This window comes from Pituophis catenifer, unplaced genomic scaffold (genome assembly GCF_029215685.1).
Source record: "Pituophis catenifer annectens isolate HBS135680 unplaced genomic scaffold, rPitCat1.0.hap2 SCAF_1, whole genome shotgun sequence".
NCBI lineage: Eukaryota > Metazoa > Chordata > Lepidosauria > Squamata > Colubridae > Pituophis > Pituophis catenifer.
In genome coordinates this window covers 100,715,393-100,735,003 of record NW_027256881.1, presented here as the reverse complement: position 1 = coordinate 100,735,003, position 19,611 = coordinate 100,715,393, and the positions used below count along the sequence as shown (strand labels likewise).

Here is a 19,611-nt window from a genome sequence, read left to right as displayed (position 1 = left end):
TCTATTATTTGTTTCATGGATTTTGAAAAGGAGCTTGAGTGCTAAGCTCATTACAGAATTTTATGCACTGATTTAACAATCTGTTAATATATAAAACCATATATGAAAAATATAAGGAAAAGGTGAACTTAATAGAAATTAATGATCTAAATAATTTGTTTGAAAGGTTATTTTGGTTGCAAAGTTCTAATCAGATGGGTTGAAAAAAGTTAGCACTTGCGAATGGAACCACATGCTTCATAATGAGGATAATGCACTCAGCAGATACTCGGGGGCAATTTATTTATTATTTGTTTGTTTGTTTGTTTGTTTGTTTATTTATTTATTTAAATTTCTATACCGCCTTACTCCCGAAGGACTCAGGGCGATGAACAGCCACAGGATAAAACACATAAATACAAAAATTTAAAATAGAATAAAAACGAATTAAATAATTTGGCTGAACAAATTTAAAATACCCCATAATTTAAAAACAAATTAAAATTTGCATTTAAAAAGGGGAGAAGATTTAGGCCAGGCCAGCTTGATGAAATAAAAAAGTCTTAAGCGCACGACGGAAGGTGCGCAGATCCGGGATCCTCCGTATCTCCAGGGGGAGCTCGTTCCAGATCGTAGGTGCCCCCACAGAGAAGGCTCTCCCCCTAGGGGCCGCCAGTCGACATTGTTTGGCCGACGGCACCCGGAGGAGCCCCCCTCTATGGGAGCATACTGGCCGGTGGGAGGCTATTGGTGGTAGCAGGTGGTCCCGTAGATAACCAGGTCCTAAGCCATGGAGTTTAGGACCTGGTTAATAATCAAATATTTTATGTCTTCTAATGCCAGAAACAGGTTCCTCTTCTTCAGCACATCACAAACAAAACACTTTTAACAATAGTCTGGGCTAGACTTGATTATAAGACTCTTTAATTGCTGAAAATAACATTCTGTGTACATAACAAGACAAGTTTGGCTTACAGGTTAAGTGTTTTCCTAGAAACCAGGAGATGGTGAGTTCTAGTCTCGCTTCAGGCATGAAAATTGGCTGGGTGACTTTGGGCCAATCACTTTCTCTGTCAGCCCACCTCACAGAATTGTTGTTGTTAGGAAATAGGAGGACAGAGTATTAGGTATGTTTACTGCCTTGAGTTATTTATAAAGTAATAAAGGCAGGGTAAAAATCAATCAATCAATCAAATACTTAGATTCAATCTCTAGTACAAGTTTAAGTATGACAAAGTGTTGTACATTACAGCTTACTGTACATGCTTTCCTTGTAGAAAGGACAAAATTAAATCCTTAGCATTTCAAGACATGAAGAACTGGGGGGGGGGAAGTTCCCTAGACATTGGAAGTACAGGATTAGCTAGGCCAGGAATAGATATAAATCATTTGCCTATGTATTATAAAAAAACAAAATCATGATGAACAATCAACCAAATACAAGGCAGGTAATTAGACAGTCAATTATGTAATCTCAGAATTATCAGTTGCTCTAATAATTTGTGATCTTTAAGTTGCTTACAATCAGTTTTGTGACTTTTGATGAAAAAGGATTGGGATCTCTAATGAAACCCTTCAATTCAGTTACAGATTTTTGAAAATAATCTCTGAGTAAATAATAAATGCATTATATAAACATAGGGTATAGATTTTTGAAATGATAACCTGTAAGGGGTAAGGATGTTGAGTGGTGGTGGCTGTTCACATGTATCATAAGTCTCCTGCAAAGGGACTGGAAGACTCCTGCGGTCAAAGAGCTGTTGATCTTGAGTTGTGGAACTTCGGAAAGCTTTTCTCATTGTTATATCTTGCAGTGAAACTGAAGAGAAGAGAATTGTTTACATAGTTAGTGTGTTATTAATCTCTAGTATTCAGAGATGGTTATAATAAAGTTTGCATTTCATAAGAAAACAGGAATAGGAATTGTTAGGATCTGCTCATTAAAAATGAAGGTTGTGTGAAAACATCCCTCCTAAAAGTATTAAAGCGGCCACATAATTTGGAAGCTAACTATGCATATGCTAAAGGTGTTACCTAACTGCTATTGTATGCTTCTCCATTTCTAATTGCTTCATTACATTGCAACCTTAACAGAAGTCTTGTGTGCATGTGCACAAAACAAATATCTGGGAGAGCCTTCAAAGCAGTTATACCAAGCCTTTAGGAAGATCTGTCTTCTTTAATGCTTGAAGGAGTAGATGTTAAACTCACAACAACATGCTTTTCAGAGCAATGCTTTGAATGCTTCTACACAGTCAACTACAATGACAATTACGATTCTGTAAAGTGGAAGAAAAGAGCCAATTTCGTGTTGTGACTAAGTCATTATGTTAGAAATCAGCACAAAGCTACTTGAATGACTTTGGGCCAGTCACTGTCTCTCAGCCCTAGCAAGGGGGCAATGGCAAACCACTTCTGAAAAACCTTGCCAAGAAAACTGTAAAAACTTGTCCAGGCTCTCTGTGAGAATCAGACATGATTGAACAAAAGAAAAAAAAGTGGAGGATTGTGTGCTCAATACACTAGACTAGTGGAAATGAGGCAATGATCATTCTGAAATTAGAACTAAAATTACTATGACAAAAAAATGTGAGCAATTGAAATTGGAAATTAACAGCTTAACAATGGTAGAATAAGCTGCTACAGATTCTTTGAATGTGGTTCTAAACTAGCTGAGTAGCTGTCACTACTTTATTATTTTTATGCAACATGTTGTTAAAGTTTAACATATAAGTTAGACTACTGGCATCAATGATTTTTCCCAAATTGTTTCCTCAAAGCTGATCAGAACTGATTGTTTATGATGGCGTACATTTTGCTAATGGAAGAAATCTTCCAAATGAATAATTAACTACAAGCAACAAAAGAATAATAATTGAAAAATGCATTACAAGGTAATTTATCAATCATGCTCTTGCTTCTTGGATGTGGCTTACAACTAATATTGACTATAAATTCAAGTAGTTAACAAAACTGAACTACATTTCTATTGCCTATAATTTATTTAATTGAAATTAATTGGTAATGTGTGCATTACTCTACAACTGCATATTTCACGAAACTGAATTAAACTGATTAATTTCTGTGAAAGCAATTTTGTGCTGGGCACTTGGGTTTATCTGATGGGAACTAATAAACTGGTGTTCTTTAAACTGGTGTCCCCTAAGCAGACCATGTAGGTATGACAGAAGTTGTAGTGCAACACATCCAAAAGAATATCATAGTGAAAATGCTATGATAGCTGGTAATGCTTTCCATCTCTGAATTTATTGATTCTAAAACTCTTAACTGAGAAAGGCCATACATTTCTAAGAGAGAAGATAAATTAAAATAGTCCTGGTTTTGAATGAAGTTATATAAATTTGGTATTGGAAATCTTGGCACATTAATGCTGCAAAATACTGTATTTTTTTTTTTGTAATTAAAATGATTGCAATTGTAATTAAAATGATAGAGTAATCATGCTAATTTGTTTCTTTTTTTTTTCAATCTTCTTTCCATATTCAGGATGGATAAAATTTATAAAATTCAGGGTTCTTTCTTAAATTCTTTCTTTTTTATGGAATAGCTGAGATTTCACTAGTATGCTTTTGAGTAACCAGATCACAGCGATATCTAGATAAGATTTCAGCTAAACCAAAGCAATATTTTTGAAAACACATTTGCAGAAACTATCTTAAAGCACTTAAATATCTGCAGATATTAAGCACCGATTAACTTTCAGTTCAAAGTTCCCATAATTTCCTGCTGCAATTATGCCAATAACCTAGTCTAAGTGTGATTTACATCTCCCACACTTTTTTGAAAAATTTAGAGTAAAATATTTTTAAAAACATTATTCTTTTAAAATATATAAATATATAAAATATAACATAAAATTATTTTATACTTTAATAACCTGTCTTTCCTCTGCAATCACCAAATAACACGCATGGGCATCTATCTCCAGATTTTCTCTCCACAGTAACACTTTACAGGGGCTGTTTTGTGCTACCCCCCACTTTTGCTGTGCAAAGCTAGTCTCATACAGTCCAGGAGCATGGCACAAAGAGATGTTTGGCATGCTGTGGCTTTGTCCTTTTTTTTTTTTTTTGCCACTCAAAACCAGCCCCATACAGCCCACCAACCAGACCGAGTAAACTTCAGCAGCAGGAGCAAGAATATGGTAGCAAAGGTGAGATGGGATAGCAGAGCACAAAGTGGCAGGGGTCTCAAGGTGCAGGGCGGTGAAGGCAATTGGGACTGGGCTGGGGTAAGATGGCATTCTTACCTAGGCTTAAAGCTGGGAGGGAGAGACCTCAAAATGGTTTGGACTTGGGTGAGTATTCACTTAATGACTTGTGATTCTCAATTAATGAACACAATGGGAGTGCCAGGTTTTCCATTTTAAGTCAGTGCAGTTGTATGATTTTTGCTTTATGACTATACCAATTTCCAGTAGCAATCGCAATCCCATTTGTAAGGTGACTCCCTATATCCATATCCAAGCAGCTCTTACACTTCTATTACTACTACTATTACTATTATTACTACTACTACTACTTTTTCTTCTCCTCCTCCTCCGCCTTTCAGAAAATCATTTCAACAAGACTACATTTTTTCAAAATGTCACACAATTTTCACAAACTTCATCGCTGGTTCTTCATTATCATCATTCACTAGTATATTACTAGCATATTACTCACTAATATCATTGACTTATGATTTTCCAGTGCTCTACAATTACTGCTATCTTTATACTGTGCTTCTTCCCGAAGGAGCCCAGAGCAGTATACAGAGGATCTAACTACCTTTAGCAAAACTGTCTTTTCCAGGAATAGGCACACAGTGGCTACCAAGTCAAAGATGATCACAGGGCTTCCTAAAAACCACTACCAGTTCAAGGATTATATCTAAGTCATTAACAGAATTTTATGGAAGAAACATATTCATATTCAACTAGCTTTGTGATCATGAAACAGAGAATCACCACTGATATTTTTGGATCAAATTTCAGTTTCTTCATCTTCATCTAATCAATTAACAATCTGAGGAGTTTTTACAAATCAGTTATATCAGTATTTGTTAGCCTTGTGCAGGACTCTCAGCCATGCCATGTATCAGCATGGCAACTACTTTATGGCAAATTTCTCCTGAAATCTGCTCTCAAACAGACCTAATTGAAATTTGATCTCTCAGAATACAGATTCAGTGGGATATTGAAAACAGCTTTTATGTGTTCTCAATCATATATTTTATGTTCTCAATGGCATATTTTAAAGGCTGTTCATACTGATTTGCTTCAGATTTATAGTGCAACATCTGCTAACTGGAAATAATAGATAAAAATGTCTTCAGTACCAATATTTACAAATGATAACCACATCTGGTACAAGCCATAAAGTAATGCATCTACTATTTTTGTAAAAACTCACGCTCTTCTTCCTTTGGATCAAGTTGTGTAACACTGACAGATAAACGATCCACACGTTCTTGTAATGAATTAACTCGGAAAGAAAAACTATGTGCCTCGTTGAAAAGTTCTCCAAAGATATCTTCTGCATATTTACCTGCAAAAGGAAGTTTTTAAAAATAAGACTAAGAATATGAACATGCTTCAAAGGACTTGGATTGTTGGAGTCCTGTATATAGTCACACATGAAATGCCCATTAATAGCAGCTTGCTCCAGTCCTTAAGAGCTTGTATGCTTTGTTTCATGGTCCAAGAAATATCCCATTTTTCTCAATAATTATCCCAGGTGTTTTTTCAGGTGTAATAGTTAAGCATCTGCTGTTTCTTTTCCCCATTGCTCAGAGCTCTAGGTGTTTAGAATCTGAAACCTGTACAACTGCTATGCATTATAAATGAAAGTCTGTAGAAATGTTATAAATGAAATAAAACGGATCCAGAACTATTTTAATCAAGAGAAGGAATGGAATGTTCACAGTAAGATTAATACAATTAGAAGTGTAAGAATGTTACCACAGTAATAAAATGACATTGAAGTACAGTGGTTACTTATTCATAATTTCATACACATATGTAAACCCCCCCCCCAAATACTGAACATCTAGGAGCTTTAAATTTAATTATTTTGAATAATCAGTTAAGTATTTTACTGAAGATCCAAATAGAATTGCTGAATACTTGAAAACCTATTATAGTTTCTTCTATTTGGAATGCACAAATATTATTTCTTTTTTTAAAATATATTTGGTTCTTTGTGTTCAACCTCTTCCTGGTAGAATCACTTTGTCGATAGAAAGTCATTTAATGATTTAATTGGAAAGAAAAGAAAGATGCAAGAGAATATTTCAAAATCTTAATTTTAAGGGGCATTTTTATTTATTTACCTGAAAAATACCTTTTAACTATTGCAGATTTAACATATGCATACGAATGTGTGTGCATTCATGAATGCATGCACACACACACGCATACATACAGAGAGATATATTTTTAAAGCCACTATCTCTGGATTAAAACCCTGTAACTCTAGTCTACTCTCAAATTCTCAATAATCAATATTTTATGATAAATACATATATGGTATTTATCACTAGTATCCTCATAATACGGTTTCAAGAAATACTCACACTTTTCACTTAAGAGTGCCCAGAGAGGCAAAATGACCTACAGATAGAATAAATAATAGATAGAATAATTCAGGAGGCGACTATAATTTCTGGACCATGTATGGGACAATCCACTTAAGGGCAGTCGAATCCAGAATTTGATATCTTCTCAGGATACTTGAAACTTCAACAAATAATGTAGTCATGGGACTCAAGATGATTATGTTTAAAATTCAATGAATAATCCATGTGGTGATATATTTGTTTCACACATGCTGGTCCTTGTTTTAGTTTCCGCAGAGAAAGACTTGGATTAAATCTACAAATGTTGCTTAGAATCATACTTAGTGACATTTAGAAGCCCACACAAATTGGCAGAAAATGTTCAAAAATATTAATTCAATAGCAAAAGTGAAGAATGTTCAAGCTTTGCGTAAGACCATGCCCATTGGTCTTAATAGCAGCAACAACAAAAACACTCTAACTATGTGCTTAAATTAGTGTAGGTCTCTTCACTAAAAGACAGCCCACCCAGCAGTATTTTCCAAAATGCTATCAGGCTATAAGATTTTGCTTGCAGAATCCAGGATCACTGTATATTTAACCGGACAAATATTATGCATATATAAAGTGTTCTAAGCTCAGAATATCAATTTCAGATGTTTTGGGCTCAGAATAAAATGCATTTTCTGCTTAAACCTCAATAGATTCCCTGGCACAAAACTGGAAATCCAAATGAAAAGCAAATGAAATAGAAAGCTTACCCAAACTAATAATAAATGTAATATCCACAGAGCACTTTGTTTAACCATGGGATCCTTTTTATTTCCCCTTTTCTCCTTCATTTACAAATGATTTTACCATTGACTTGATGAACAAAATCATGGCTCAGTATCAGATTATCATGAAGACCAGTTAACAAAGTAGGGCGGGGGGGAGTCAGAGAGAGAAGCTAGAAGAGCCTGAATTTTTTTCAGGGGGAAGGAGGCTACTATTTTCTCTAATTTGGGAAACGGCTGTTGCAGTGCATCAAGCCATCAATGATATGATCAATCTTAAATAACTTGCAATGTAAGTTATTTAAAGGGCATGCAAGGTAAGATAATAAACAGAGAAAATACAGGCTAACTAAAAGATGGAGAAAATTTTAAAAAATGCACTTAATCCTAAAATTAATCATTAAGGCAAGTACCAGGAAAACATTCTTTCAAAATTACACAGCGAAAATACAAAATTTTGAAAGCCCTTTATTCAGTAAACTTCTATTATATCTTACATAGTAAGAGAGCCTTAGAAAGGTATCTAATAACGATGCAATAGAGGGAGGATGCTTTACTTTTGAAGAGCTTTACAGATCATAACCAACGTCCTGAATTTAGCTCAGGAAGCCATCTGATTCAGGTTTTTTTTTATAGAATACAAATAGACAACCCATGATCCAATGGGTCATCCTTTCAGTGATATTCCCTTCTCAATAGAGAAACTTTTTTGGCACCAAAGGATATTATTTGGAAGATGCAGTTGAACTGATTTATGCTCTTTCTGAACTTGCTTGCAATAGATTTATCATTGATATCTAAATTTGAGTGTTTATTAGGTAGGGATTCCAAACTGCTTATCCTTTTTTTTTTGCAAAAAAGTTTTTTTATTTTTATTTTTACATCTTTTTGGAACAGAGCCCTGATCCGGTCATCAATTTATACAATTTTTTATCATCTTTAACAAGATTTTATATATTCTATTTTGCCATAACACTTATTTCTTAATCTTAAATCACCTATCTCAACTAATACCATCTTTAAAAAATTTACTCAACTTTACTTAATCAAAACAGCTACCCTTCGACTTCCTGTTTGCTGCTGGCCGCCGCCAGACGTTCCTTTGGGATCGTCAGCTTCCATAGCCTGTCAGAGCCGCCTTCACAACGGAACGGCGGCTCGAAAAAACTCCGTTCCCATGAGGAAACGGAGATAGAGCCGGCAGGGGTGGGTAGAACTCTCTGCAGAGTCCCAGAAGTTTTTCTTTTACTTTTGGGATGGAGCGGATGAGATGCCCCATATCCCCAGCCGCTGCTCCGGGCTTTGGGAGACCTCTGCTAATGCAGAGCTAGGCGTCAAAAGCAAGCCTGCGAACTTGACAGATTACTCAAAGAAAATGTGAGCTGGACCTGTAATACTGAAGCGCAAGTATTTTACTTATCTTTTAAAAATTACTTAAGAGAATAGAGGAAGAGAAAGAGGAAAAAAGGTTTTTTTTAAAATGGCGTCTGCCGCGGCTGGAGAAGAGTTTGAGAGGGAAAGTTCTTCCGTTTTTTATTATTACAATGTAGCGGAATAAATACCACTGGCTACATTTGTAGACAAAACTCCGCTCCTGTTTTTGCTTTTCTCTTTTTCCCCTGGAGGCCTGATTGTTGCTGGCTGGAAGTCTTTTGTCTTGTTTTTTTTTTCTTCTAACAAAGCCTGCTTAGGCGGAAACATGGCACTGAGGCTTGTGAAGTCAGACAAAAAAATAGGTGGGGGGGATTCCCCCACTAAGAATTTAAAGGAACAAGTTTTAACTTTTCAGTCCCAGAAACCTGATTTTAATATAATAGAATTTCTCTTAGAGGAGATTGAAAGAAGGGATGAGATTGTGAATCAGCAACTTGAAAAATTTAAGCAGGAAACTAAGGAATTGGTGAAATCCAAGTTTGACTTTTTGCAGCAAAAAATTTTAAAAATGTCAGAATTCATGATTCGGTTGGAAATAAATGCTAATTTACTAGAGTCAAAAATGGATGAAATTCAAGACAAATTGGACAATAGAATTCAAAAAACTGAAAATGATTTGTTAAATATTCAGGATTATAGTTCAGAAGAAAAATTCAAAATGGATGCTGATCAAAAGTCTGGTAATGTAGAAACTCTGCAACAGAGGATTGAAAAAGAGGTTCTAAAGATACAATATAATTTTACAGAATATGCAATAAGACTTAGAGGTTTGCAGGAAAATAACAGAGATGACTTAAGGAAAATATCTTCTGAATTTCTAGCTGGGATTTTAAAGATTCAACCTGAGGAAGTGTTTTGTAGGATTGACAGAGCTTATCGAATAAACTCCTGGACTGCCAAGCAAAGGCAATTGCCTAGAGATGTGGTAATCTATTTTTCAGATAAAGAAATTAGGAATAAAATTGTGCAAAATTCCTTCAATTCTAATTTGCAATTGTATGGAAGAAAGATTTGGATTTACAAGGAACTCCCACCTAAGATATTAATGGAAAGGAAGAAATTTGGTTTTCTGGTGTCTGAGTTAAAAAGGAGAAATATTCAATTCCGGTGGGATGTCCCAGTTGGTATTATATTGAGATATCAAGGAGAAAGATACCAGTTAAATACTGTTGAAAGAGCGGAAGAATTTTATCAAAATAGGTTGAAAATGAATTTAACGTCTTCAGATATAATACAGGATAAGCAGAAGGAGCTGGAACTAAAGACAGAGACTGTACCAGATAAATTGCCTTTGGATTTATCGGATACCCCAGCTGGATTATCTACAAATTCGAGAGAAGTGCCATCTGATTTTAATGTGATGACTTATCAAGGCAAGGACAAGCATGGAAACCAATTAGAGGATATACAAGGGATAAAAAAGAAACGCGAGACACAAAAAATTAGGATGGAAGTCAAACCCACAAAAAGAAAACAAAAAAGAAATAGGTTGTACAAAAATAGAAATTTCTAACCCAAGCAACAGTGAAGCCAGTGATATTAAAATATGAATGATTATGTGAAAACATAGAGGAGGCGACACATTGGTCAATATCATCCTGAGGATAGTGGCAGATCTCTGCATTGCCGTAATTTTGGGACATGGAAAGAGCCTCAAATTGATGGTTTTGAATTATCTACTTTGAAACTTCTTTTTGTGTTGATAAATATATTATAATTATCTTGAATTATAAGGCAAGAGAATCACATTGGGACATGCAGAAGATCGGGTTGTTACCCAATACGATGATGGAAATTAATAATCCTGATGAAACCCACAATTATTATTATATGGAATATAATTATAATGTCACTCGGGTGGTTGTTTTTACTTTTATATATATAAGAAGATGTTTACTACTGATGGGGGCAGATATGATTGGAGACCTTGAATAAACTGTTGCATCAGCAAGCTATGTTACCCTATTATGGATGTTGGTTTTAACAATCCAGTGGAAAGACTTCAAGAAGATATTATATGGACTATAAATTTAAAGTTATTGTCTTTTCTTTTTTTATTTAGATATAATGGAATATATATATATATATATTTTTAAGTAGTGTGGGCAGTGAATTAAAGATATCAAGAATTGTTGTGTATGGTAAATTTGTAAGACAGTGGGTGAATAAGCTAGCTACAGATTGATTAGTTTAAGAAAAGGGATTTTTAAGTGATACATTTAGGGGAGTGGAGGAAATGGATAGAATGGAATAAATGTTAAATTAGATTTTATGGGGAGCCCGCTTTGAAATGTTATTAAAGTAGGACTTATCGCATAGTTTTAAAGTGGAAGGTGGTTTTGAATTGTTGCAATAATGTATAGATATAAAATACTATTATGCTAAATTAGAAGTTATTTTATAATAGTTATAGTATAATGTGTTTGTTTTTTGTTTTGTTTTTTTCTCTTCTTCTTTTCTGAAATGTATGGATAAAGGGGGATTTATAATACTTTTAGTAAGTAAAGGTCAGTATTTTGAGGAGGGAGTAAGTAATCTGTTATGAATTAGGGTTTTTTTTTTTTTTACGAAGAAGTCACAGGGGGGGAAGGGTGGGGAGGGGGGGTTAGGGAGGGGGGGGGAGGGGGGGGAAAAAGGGGGAAAAATTTGTATTTGAAAACTTTTTCAATAAAAAAACAGCTACCCTTCTATTTACCCCCCCCTTAAATCTTAATTCAATTAATACCTCATAGTACATTTCACAATTCTTACCCTAAAGCCTCACTATTAACAATACTTAATCTTAAATCACCTATCTCCCCTATTACCATCTTATAAAAAGTTTACTCTTATTTATTTAATCAAAACAATTACCCTTCTATTAACCCACTTTAAATCTCAATTCACTTACCGTATTTTCCGGCGTATAAGACGACTGGGCATATAAGATGACCCCCAACTTTTCCTGTTAAAATATAGGGTTTGGGCTATACTCGCCGTATAAGACTACCCCTCTTCCAACGCACACCAAATAAAAATTAAAAAACATCAACTGGCTCACCCACAATGTAAAAGCAGCTGTGCTAGACCCAAAATGGCCCCTGCAACAAGCAGGAACCTCACACAGCCACAAAAAGCCCCAAAAAACAACTTTCACACTTTACACACACACACACACACACACACACACACACACACACACACCACAACACAACACAACTGGCTCACCCACAATGTAAAAGCAGCTGTGCTAGACCCAAAATGGCCCCTGCAACAAGCAGGAATCTCACACAAGCACAAAAAGCCCCCCAAAAAAACAACTTTCACACTTTACACACACACAACACAACACAACTGGCTCACCCACAATGTAAAAGCAGCTGTGCCAGACCCAAAATGGCCCCTGCAACAAGCAGGAACCTCACACAGCCACAAAAAGCCCAAAAAAACAACTTTCACACTTTACACACACACACACACACACACACACAACACAACACAACACAACACAACTGGCTCACCCACAATGTAAAAGCAGCTGTGCTAGACCCAAAATGGCCCCTGCAACAAGCAGGAATCTCACACAAGCACAAAAAGCCCCCCCAAAAAACAACTTTCACACTTTACACACACACAACACAACACAACTGGCTCACCCACAATGTAAAAGCAGCTGTGCCAGACCCAAAATGGCCCCTGCAACAAGCAGGAACCTCACACAGCCACAAAAAGCCCAAAAAAACAACTTTCACACTTTACACACACAAAATTCCACATACAGCTTTGTGAGATTTTGTGTGTTTGTGTAGTTAGAGTGAAACACTACAGAAACACACTAAATCTCAGAAAGCTGCACAAATATTATTTTATTTTATTTTTATTTTTATATGAAAACTAAATTTAAAACTTCCTAAACTTTAAATAGCTAGGTCTAAAAAAGAACAACTAAAAAAACCCCAATTAACTATTTTTTTTAAAGATCCCAAAGGGGAAAAAAACTTACCCAATAGAACAGGGGTCTCCAACCTTGGCAACTTTAAGACTTGTAGATTCAACTCCCAGAATTCCTCAGCCAGCTTTGTTTTGCTGGCTGAGGAATTCTGGGAGTTGAAGTCCACAACTCCCTGCCTGCTTGATTGCAGGCAGGGAGTGGCTTGCTGATGGAATGGATTCAGGCAAGCGAAAGAAGGCAAGCGTTGCGATTAGCAGCTAAAGTAAGCAAGCTGGAGGGGGAAAACTGTTTTCCTTTTACATGGCTCTGGCGATCCCAGCTGCGTTGCCTGATTAGCAGGCAATTCAGCTGGGATCGTCAGAGCTTGGATCGCCAGAGCAAAGGGAAAAAGTTTTTTCCTTTTACATGGCTCTGGCGATCCCAGCTGAGTTGCCTGATTAGCAGGCAAAGCTGGGATCGTCAGAGCTTGGATCGCCAGAGCCATTTAAGGCTCGTCAGAGCCTTTCGGGCTGGTCTGCCTGGTTACAGGAGAATGTCACCCTGCGTATAAGACGACCCCCAACTTTTGAGAAGATTTTCATGTGTTAAAAAGTCGTCTTATACGCCGGAAAATACAGTAATAACTCATAATACATTTCACAATTCTTAACCTAAATCCTCACAATTAACAATACAGGTCACACATGTTTATATTTCAAAATCTTATTTCCCTTTCTAAAACTTCCCCACATTTATTATTACTTTGTATAATGCTCATTAAATCTTGATTTCCTTATTACTTCACCAAATTTAGGTCCCAAAACTAAAGCAATTTAACATTGAAATATAGTTCTTAATTCAAATATAACTACAATACAATTTGCAATTATTTCCCACAATTCTAGCTCTTTAACCATATCATTTATATAAAAACCAGTTTAAGTAATTCTTATTTGTAATTCATAGTCCTATATTATTTCAATCTCCTTTTCTCTTTTGCTTAGATATATTATCAAAAATATTGAAAATATTAAAATATTAAAGTTATTAAAAATATTCAAATTATTGCAATTGTTATAGGTATTTAAACAATATCCCAGTTTTTATTGTCATCAATTATTCTCAAGTAATACCATGTAACATCTTAATAAACATTAATTCATTATGTCCATTGATATATTTTCTTTTAACATAGTCTATTTCTAATATATTATAGCTTCCATCCATATTTCAATTTTAAGTTATCTGTAACATATTCTTCTCATATTTCTGTTAACCATTATTAATCTCAATATAGTTATTTTATAGTTTTATTTTATAAATCAAAGTCCTGGACTTTTCTATTTTACCCCAAATTCCCCAATTCTTTCATTGTTAATCCCAGTGTAATCATCTGTATAACTATTGTTATTCACAATATCGTCTCTAAAAACCTCCTTTTTATTATTACTATCCACCTGTACATTACTTATTCTTATTTAATCATGTTGTCTTTGTCTTCTTTATTTCCAGCCGATGTGTCTTGTTTCTTCATTTTCTTGTCTGCTTGCGTTTACTTCATTTCAGATTCAATGTCCTCAAATTTTGTCCTCCATGTATCATTTTAGTTATTTTTCTTATTTCCATTCCAAGTCAAATACATCAATTTGTTCCTTCTCTAATTCCTGCGCCATTTTATTCTTTTTAAGTTAGTGTTATCCCAATTATAAGAGTTCCGTTGTAGTTCCCCTTTTCTTCCCCCCCCCAAGTCAAGCCGCCTGCAGACAAAGAAATCATCCTCCACAAATTCTCTCGGTTGTTATCTGTAAAGTTCACGATTTTTGAAAACAAAAACCAAGTTGCAATGTTCCTTTTTACTCCAGAAGGTGTCTCTCTGCAATCCACAATTTCCAATTGTTTAACAAGTATCCATTTTGTTTCAGTTACATAGCAGTCTTACTTGGCTTCTCTTTTCCTTTTTGTTTTTAAAAGTATCAAATCTTTTTTAAAGTCCAGTCCAAATTTAAACTCTTTCTAATCCTTTGACCATGTCTCAATATTTAACATTTCCAATTAGTTTTATTGAAGTCAATTTTCTATTGGGTCTTTGTCTCTTCAAAGTTTAATTTAATTTAATTTAATTAATTCAATTTATATGCCGCCCCTCTCCGAAGACTCAGGGCGGCTCACAATACATTTTAAAAAATCATTATAAAAAAACATTTAAAAATTAAAAACATTAAAAACTCATTCATGCCATTCATGGCCGGATCTCGCCAGATCACAAGAGTGAGATCAACGGCCCCAGGCCTGCTGGAAAAGCCAGGTCTTCACCGCTTTTCAGAAGGCCAATAGGGTGGGGATGATCCGGACCTCAGGAGGTAACTGGTTCCAGAGAGCTGGGGCTGTCACAGAGAAGACCGTCCCCTGCGGGCCTGCCAGCTGGCATTGTTTAGCTGTTACGTTTCAAAATCTTCTTTGCCCCCATGCTCCTTAGCCGCTATTTTATCGCTAAGGGTCTTGTAGTTAAAAGATGTTTCCCTTGATGTTATTACAAGCCTGGGTTGGCTGTCACTCACCCGGCTTTGAAAACCTCTGTTCCATTCCACTTTCCTCCTGCTCATTACTTGATCCGGGTGTCCCAGCTTCGTGGCAACCGCCATGGCTGCCGCCCCCCGCCGCCAAGTCACAGAGAGTTCCCTCCGACCTTCGAGGAACTTGCCTGTTCCTCTTGGTTGTCCAAGGTGCCTCTCTTTCTTTCCCGTCCCTACAGGATGGTTCTGGTCCGGAGATGCATCGGCGGCGGTTTGTCAGCTGAGGTTTTCGCGGAGCTCGTTGGAGCCCACTAATTCCCCGACTGTCTCGCCGCGACACCAAACCGGAAGTCAAACTGCTTATCCTGATCTTTCCCTTCATATAGCAGGAATTGGCAGTTTCTCCAAGAATAAAAATGTATGACAGAGAGGGCAGATTTTGGCCATGGCATCACATTAGTAGAAATATTACACTGTGCAAGGCAAGCATTTTACCTCATTCTTTCTCAGTTGAACAAAGATAGAATATAGATACATGTGCATATTTGTGTGCCAGAAGGGGGATATAAGGCAATACAAACATGTTCTTTGCCTCTGTGTTTTTCCTAACTGTTTTAAAAGAAACAGATACAACCATATTGATTCAATCAATGAAAAAACTTACATTGACTAAAGATTATAATTGTAATTAGTAGTCAGTTGCTAAGAATCTCTTCCTGGGAAGTTGTATAAGCATGCATTATTTCCATTTTGCATTAACATCTAGAATAGGAATAGGAATAGGAATAGGAATAGGAATAGGAATAGGAATAGGAATAGGAATAGGAATAGGAATAGGAATAGGAATAGGAATAGGAATAGGAATAGAATAGAATGAGTTGGAAGGGACCTCGGAAGTCTTCTACTCCAACCCCCTGCTTTCCACTTCGACTTCATATCTGCCCTCCAATTGCACAGCCATAAGAGCCGGTGAGATGTTACTGTGGAGGCCAAGGCCCGAGATGCAAATTTTGCCGCATCCAAGGATGCGTCGGCCGAATATTCAGTGGCAGCTACTAGTTTATTAATGGTTTGATGTAGCCTGATATCGTACTGTGGTAGCTTGTCTTGTAATTGGCAAAGCCAAATCAGGGATGCCTGGTTAAAAAATGAGGCCGATGTTGCAGCTCTAATGGCCCAAGCGGCTGCTTGGTGCATTTTCTTAAAAGAAAGTTTGGCCTTCCTGTCCTCAGACTTAAGGCCTTCTACTATATTGTTGGAAAGGACAGTGGAGGATGTGAGACTAGCTACCAGGGCATCTAAAGAGGGCAACTGCAAAAGCTCCTCAAGTTCGGGAGCAGAACAATAAATTTTTTTGTCATGCCCACTAGGGGCGGCAAGTGAACTAGGCTGACTCCACTGACTTTGAATGACCTCAGAAAAATGTTTTGGACAAGGAATGAACTCCTGTTCAGGTTTTGGAATCATAAACAGGTCGTTATGTGGATCAGCTGATCCCTGAGATTGGTTAGGCGATTCTTCAACTACTCCAATATTGGTTTTTACCTTAGCCTTATGGAACAAGGACTTGAAGACTGAGGGGCGGAAAAATCCTGTAAACGCTGGCCTATCGGGTAGCAACCCCTCATCTTCAGAGAATTCCAAATCCTCTTGGTAATCATCCCCCAGCGAGGAACTATCACTGTGCGAGGAGTCCTGCTGCAAGGAAGAAGCAGGCCTGCCAGACAGATGTGCTGGAAGCTGCGTCCGTGGGTTGGGCGCCACTAATGGTACCTGACCGCCCTGTTGAAGCCCAGTCGCCAGCATCTTAGATCAAGGCTTGAATGTACAATGGCTGGTCAGGAAACTGCCATCCCCCCGCGCGGAGCCCCGCTTTGGTCAAGGTGAACGTAGCCTCTGGGGCCTGGCGTCCAGGCATTGGTTGTCTATGTAACCCCACTGGTGCCATACTCTGGACCGCAAAGGGGTCTGCATGTTAAACAGCAATCAATGGCTGAGAATGAATTCCAGCCTCAGTTGGAGCCCAACCTTGAGGCCCAGCAGCCCCAAACATGTGGTAGAGATACAATTTCAATCTGATTAGACGAAATAGTTTCAGTGGTAGAAGCACGCTGATGTTCTGCAGCCTGAGTGTTGTGTTGTGCCTTATCAAATTGCTTCTCCAAGCCTGTTAGCATCCTTGTCAATCACTGCAGGCCATTTAGAAGACCCAGATGATGAAGGCCTAGCCTTAACTGCCTTACTCCTAGTGGATTTTTTAGTCCTTTTAGAGCCAGAGTGTTTGGATCTACGGGCTTTGGGAGAGCTAGCCGCCTGCTCAATATCAGAAGACAGAGCAGAGACAGACATGATGGTTACAGACCTATGAAGGCTGCTGAGAAGCCGAAACATAGAAGGCAATGATGGAAAAGCAGTTCAAACAGGCCCAGAGGCTAGCACCTCTACAGAGGAGGTGGTAAAGACAGCTCCCAAGAACAACCCTCTCACAATGCCAGTTCTATGAATAGAGACTGGACTGATAGTTCAGCAAAATAAAGGCCCAACAGAAACTAAGGCAAACCTGCCCTTCCTTGTTGTCAAGTCCAGACGGTTGGAAATGGCAATGAGATGTCTCACTCTCTCCCAGCAGTGGTTCAGGCCGTAGGAATACCAGGGAATAGGCGCAGAAATCAAACCTGACCCCGAGCGCCGCTTCGCCAAAATTCACCGCTCCACAGCTCAAAGAAGCCTGTGAAAGCTGGAGGCAAAGAAAACAGCAGGCAAATCCAAGTGCAAGACAGCAGGGCCTTTCAAAGCGCTGTTGCGGCCGAATCCACAAACAAAATGGTGGGTGCGAGTGGCAAAACTGCTTCCCCATGCTGCTGCGGACCGTTAGGAAGGAAAAATGGTGTGAAGGCTATTTCGAGTTTTCCGAGTGCCGCAAAGCCAACCTTGGTTATTGGAGTTTGCCCCAGATCCCCGGGAGCCGCCCGACGAAATTGGAGCTGCGATGGTGGTGGCGGTTGTGCCGGTTGACTGGGGAACCAGCTCATCCACTGGCGGCAATTTTAAACATTGGAGGTGTCCTGAACGGGACAGAACTCCGGAACGCTGCCACAAGAAAATCCTGGGTGGTGGAAAGCCCCTGGAGCCCCAGTAACACTTAGCACACTGCTGGCAGCAGAAGAGGTCCTGTCAATTCTCCAACCAATTCCAGATGCGCAGCTCTCTGAGGAAGAATGTTAAAGAAACAAAGTCCCCCCCCCCAAAAAAATGATAATCCAAAGTGAGAAATCTGACAATCTAAATGCCAGAGAAAGCCACTCAGGTCTCTTCAGCTAGACTGAATGAAAAAGACTGAAGACCAACGGAACACAGGAGGTGTGGTCAAAGGAATGAAAAAAAAATTAAACTCAGTCTCTGGCAAATAGATGAGAGATAACCCACATATGGATTATCAGAGCAGAGCACTGGAAAATTTCTTCTTAGTTGTAAATTGCAGATTAATTTACTTATTAATATTACTTATTAATATTTACTTATTACAGTCTCCTTCGTCTAGATTTGAAATTAAAACTACTTCGATTTTCTGATGGGTAGAATATGATGGAGGAAATTTTCTAGGAGAATTCAGTGATTATGGACCTATTAATTATGTTTTATATGCTCACACACCAGGGGTGAAATGGAAAATTTGTTCTGTGAGTGTGGCTTGGTGGTGGGGGTAATGTGACTGGGTGGGCGTGGCCAACTTTTTTTTAAAAAAAACTTTTCAAAGCATTTTTTCTACAACCTCTTCGGCCAAAGAGGTTGCAAAAAAAATGCTTTGAAAAGCCTCTGCTGATCAGGCAACTCAGCTGGGATTGTCAGAGGCTTTTGAAAGGATTTTTTTTACCACCTCTTCGGCCGAAGAGGTTGCCTAAAAAAATGCTTTTAAAAGCCTCTCTGACGATCAGGCAACTCAGCTGGGATCGTCAGAGAGGCTTTTCAAAGCACTTTTTTTACCACCTCTTTGGCCGAAGAGGTTGCAGAAAAAAATGCTTTGAAAAGCCTCTCTGCCGATCAGGCAACACAGCTGGGATCGTCAGAGGCTTTTCAAAGCATTTTTTTTACTACCTCTTTGGCCGAAGAGGTTGCAGAAAAAAATGCTTTGAAAAGCCTCTGACGATCCCAGCTGAGCCACGCAATCATCAGAGGCTTTTTTTTTTAACTTTTAAAAGCATTTTTTCGGCGGAAGAAGTTGTAGAAAAAATGCTTTTAAAAGTTAAAAAAAAAAGCCTCTGATGATCGTGCGGTTCAGCTGGGCATGGTGGGGGAGCGCAGGGATTTTTGCTACCGGCTCTCTGAACCACCCACCGCCATCGCTCCCCGATCGGGCAATCTGGTCCGAATTGGGAGCATTTTACCCGTCACACACAATATAAATATATATATGCACACATGCATACACACATATATATTC

The 19,611-nt window shown here is 37.8% G+C and overlaps 1 protein-coding gene across 1 annotated transcript in view; it reads right to left on the bottom strand.

The window, feature by feature from the left end:
• The window catches only part of WASF1 (WASP family member 1), a 64,052-nt gene that overhangs the window by 10,176 nt on the left and 34,265 nt on the right, over positions 1–19,611 (bottom strand). Inside the window, exons 3-4 of the mRNA XM_070953388.1 lie at positions 5,394–5,528; positions 1,645–1,798 (exon numbers count right to left, since the gene is read on the bottom strand). Of these exons, the coding sequence (XP_070809489.1) occupies positions 1,645–1,798; positions 5,394–5,528 (289 nt within the window). The remainder of the gene's footprint in view (positions 1–1,644; positions 1,799–5,393; positions 5,529–19,611) is intronic.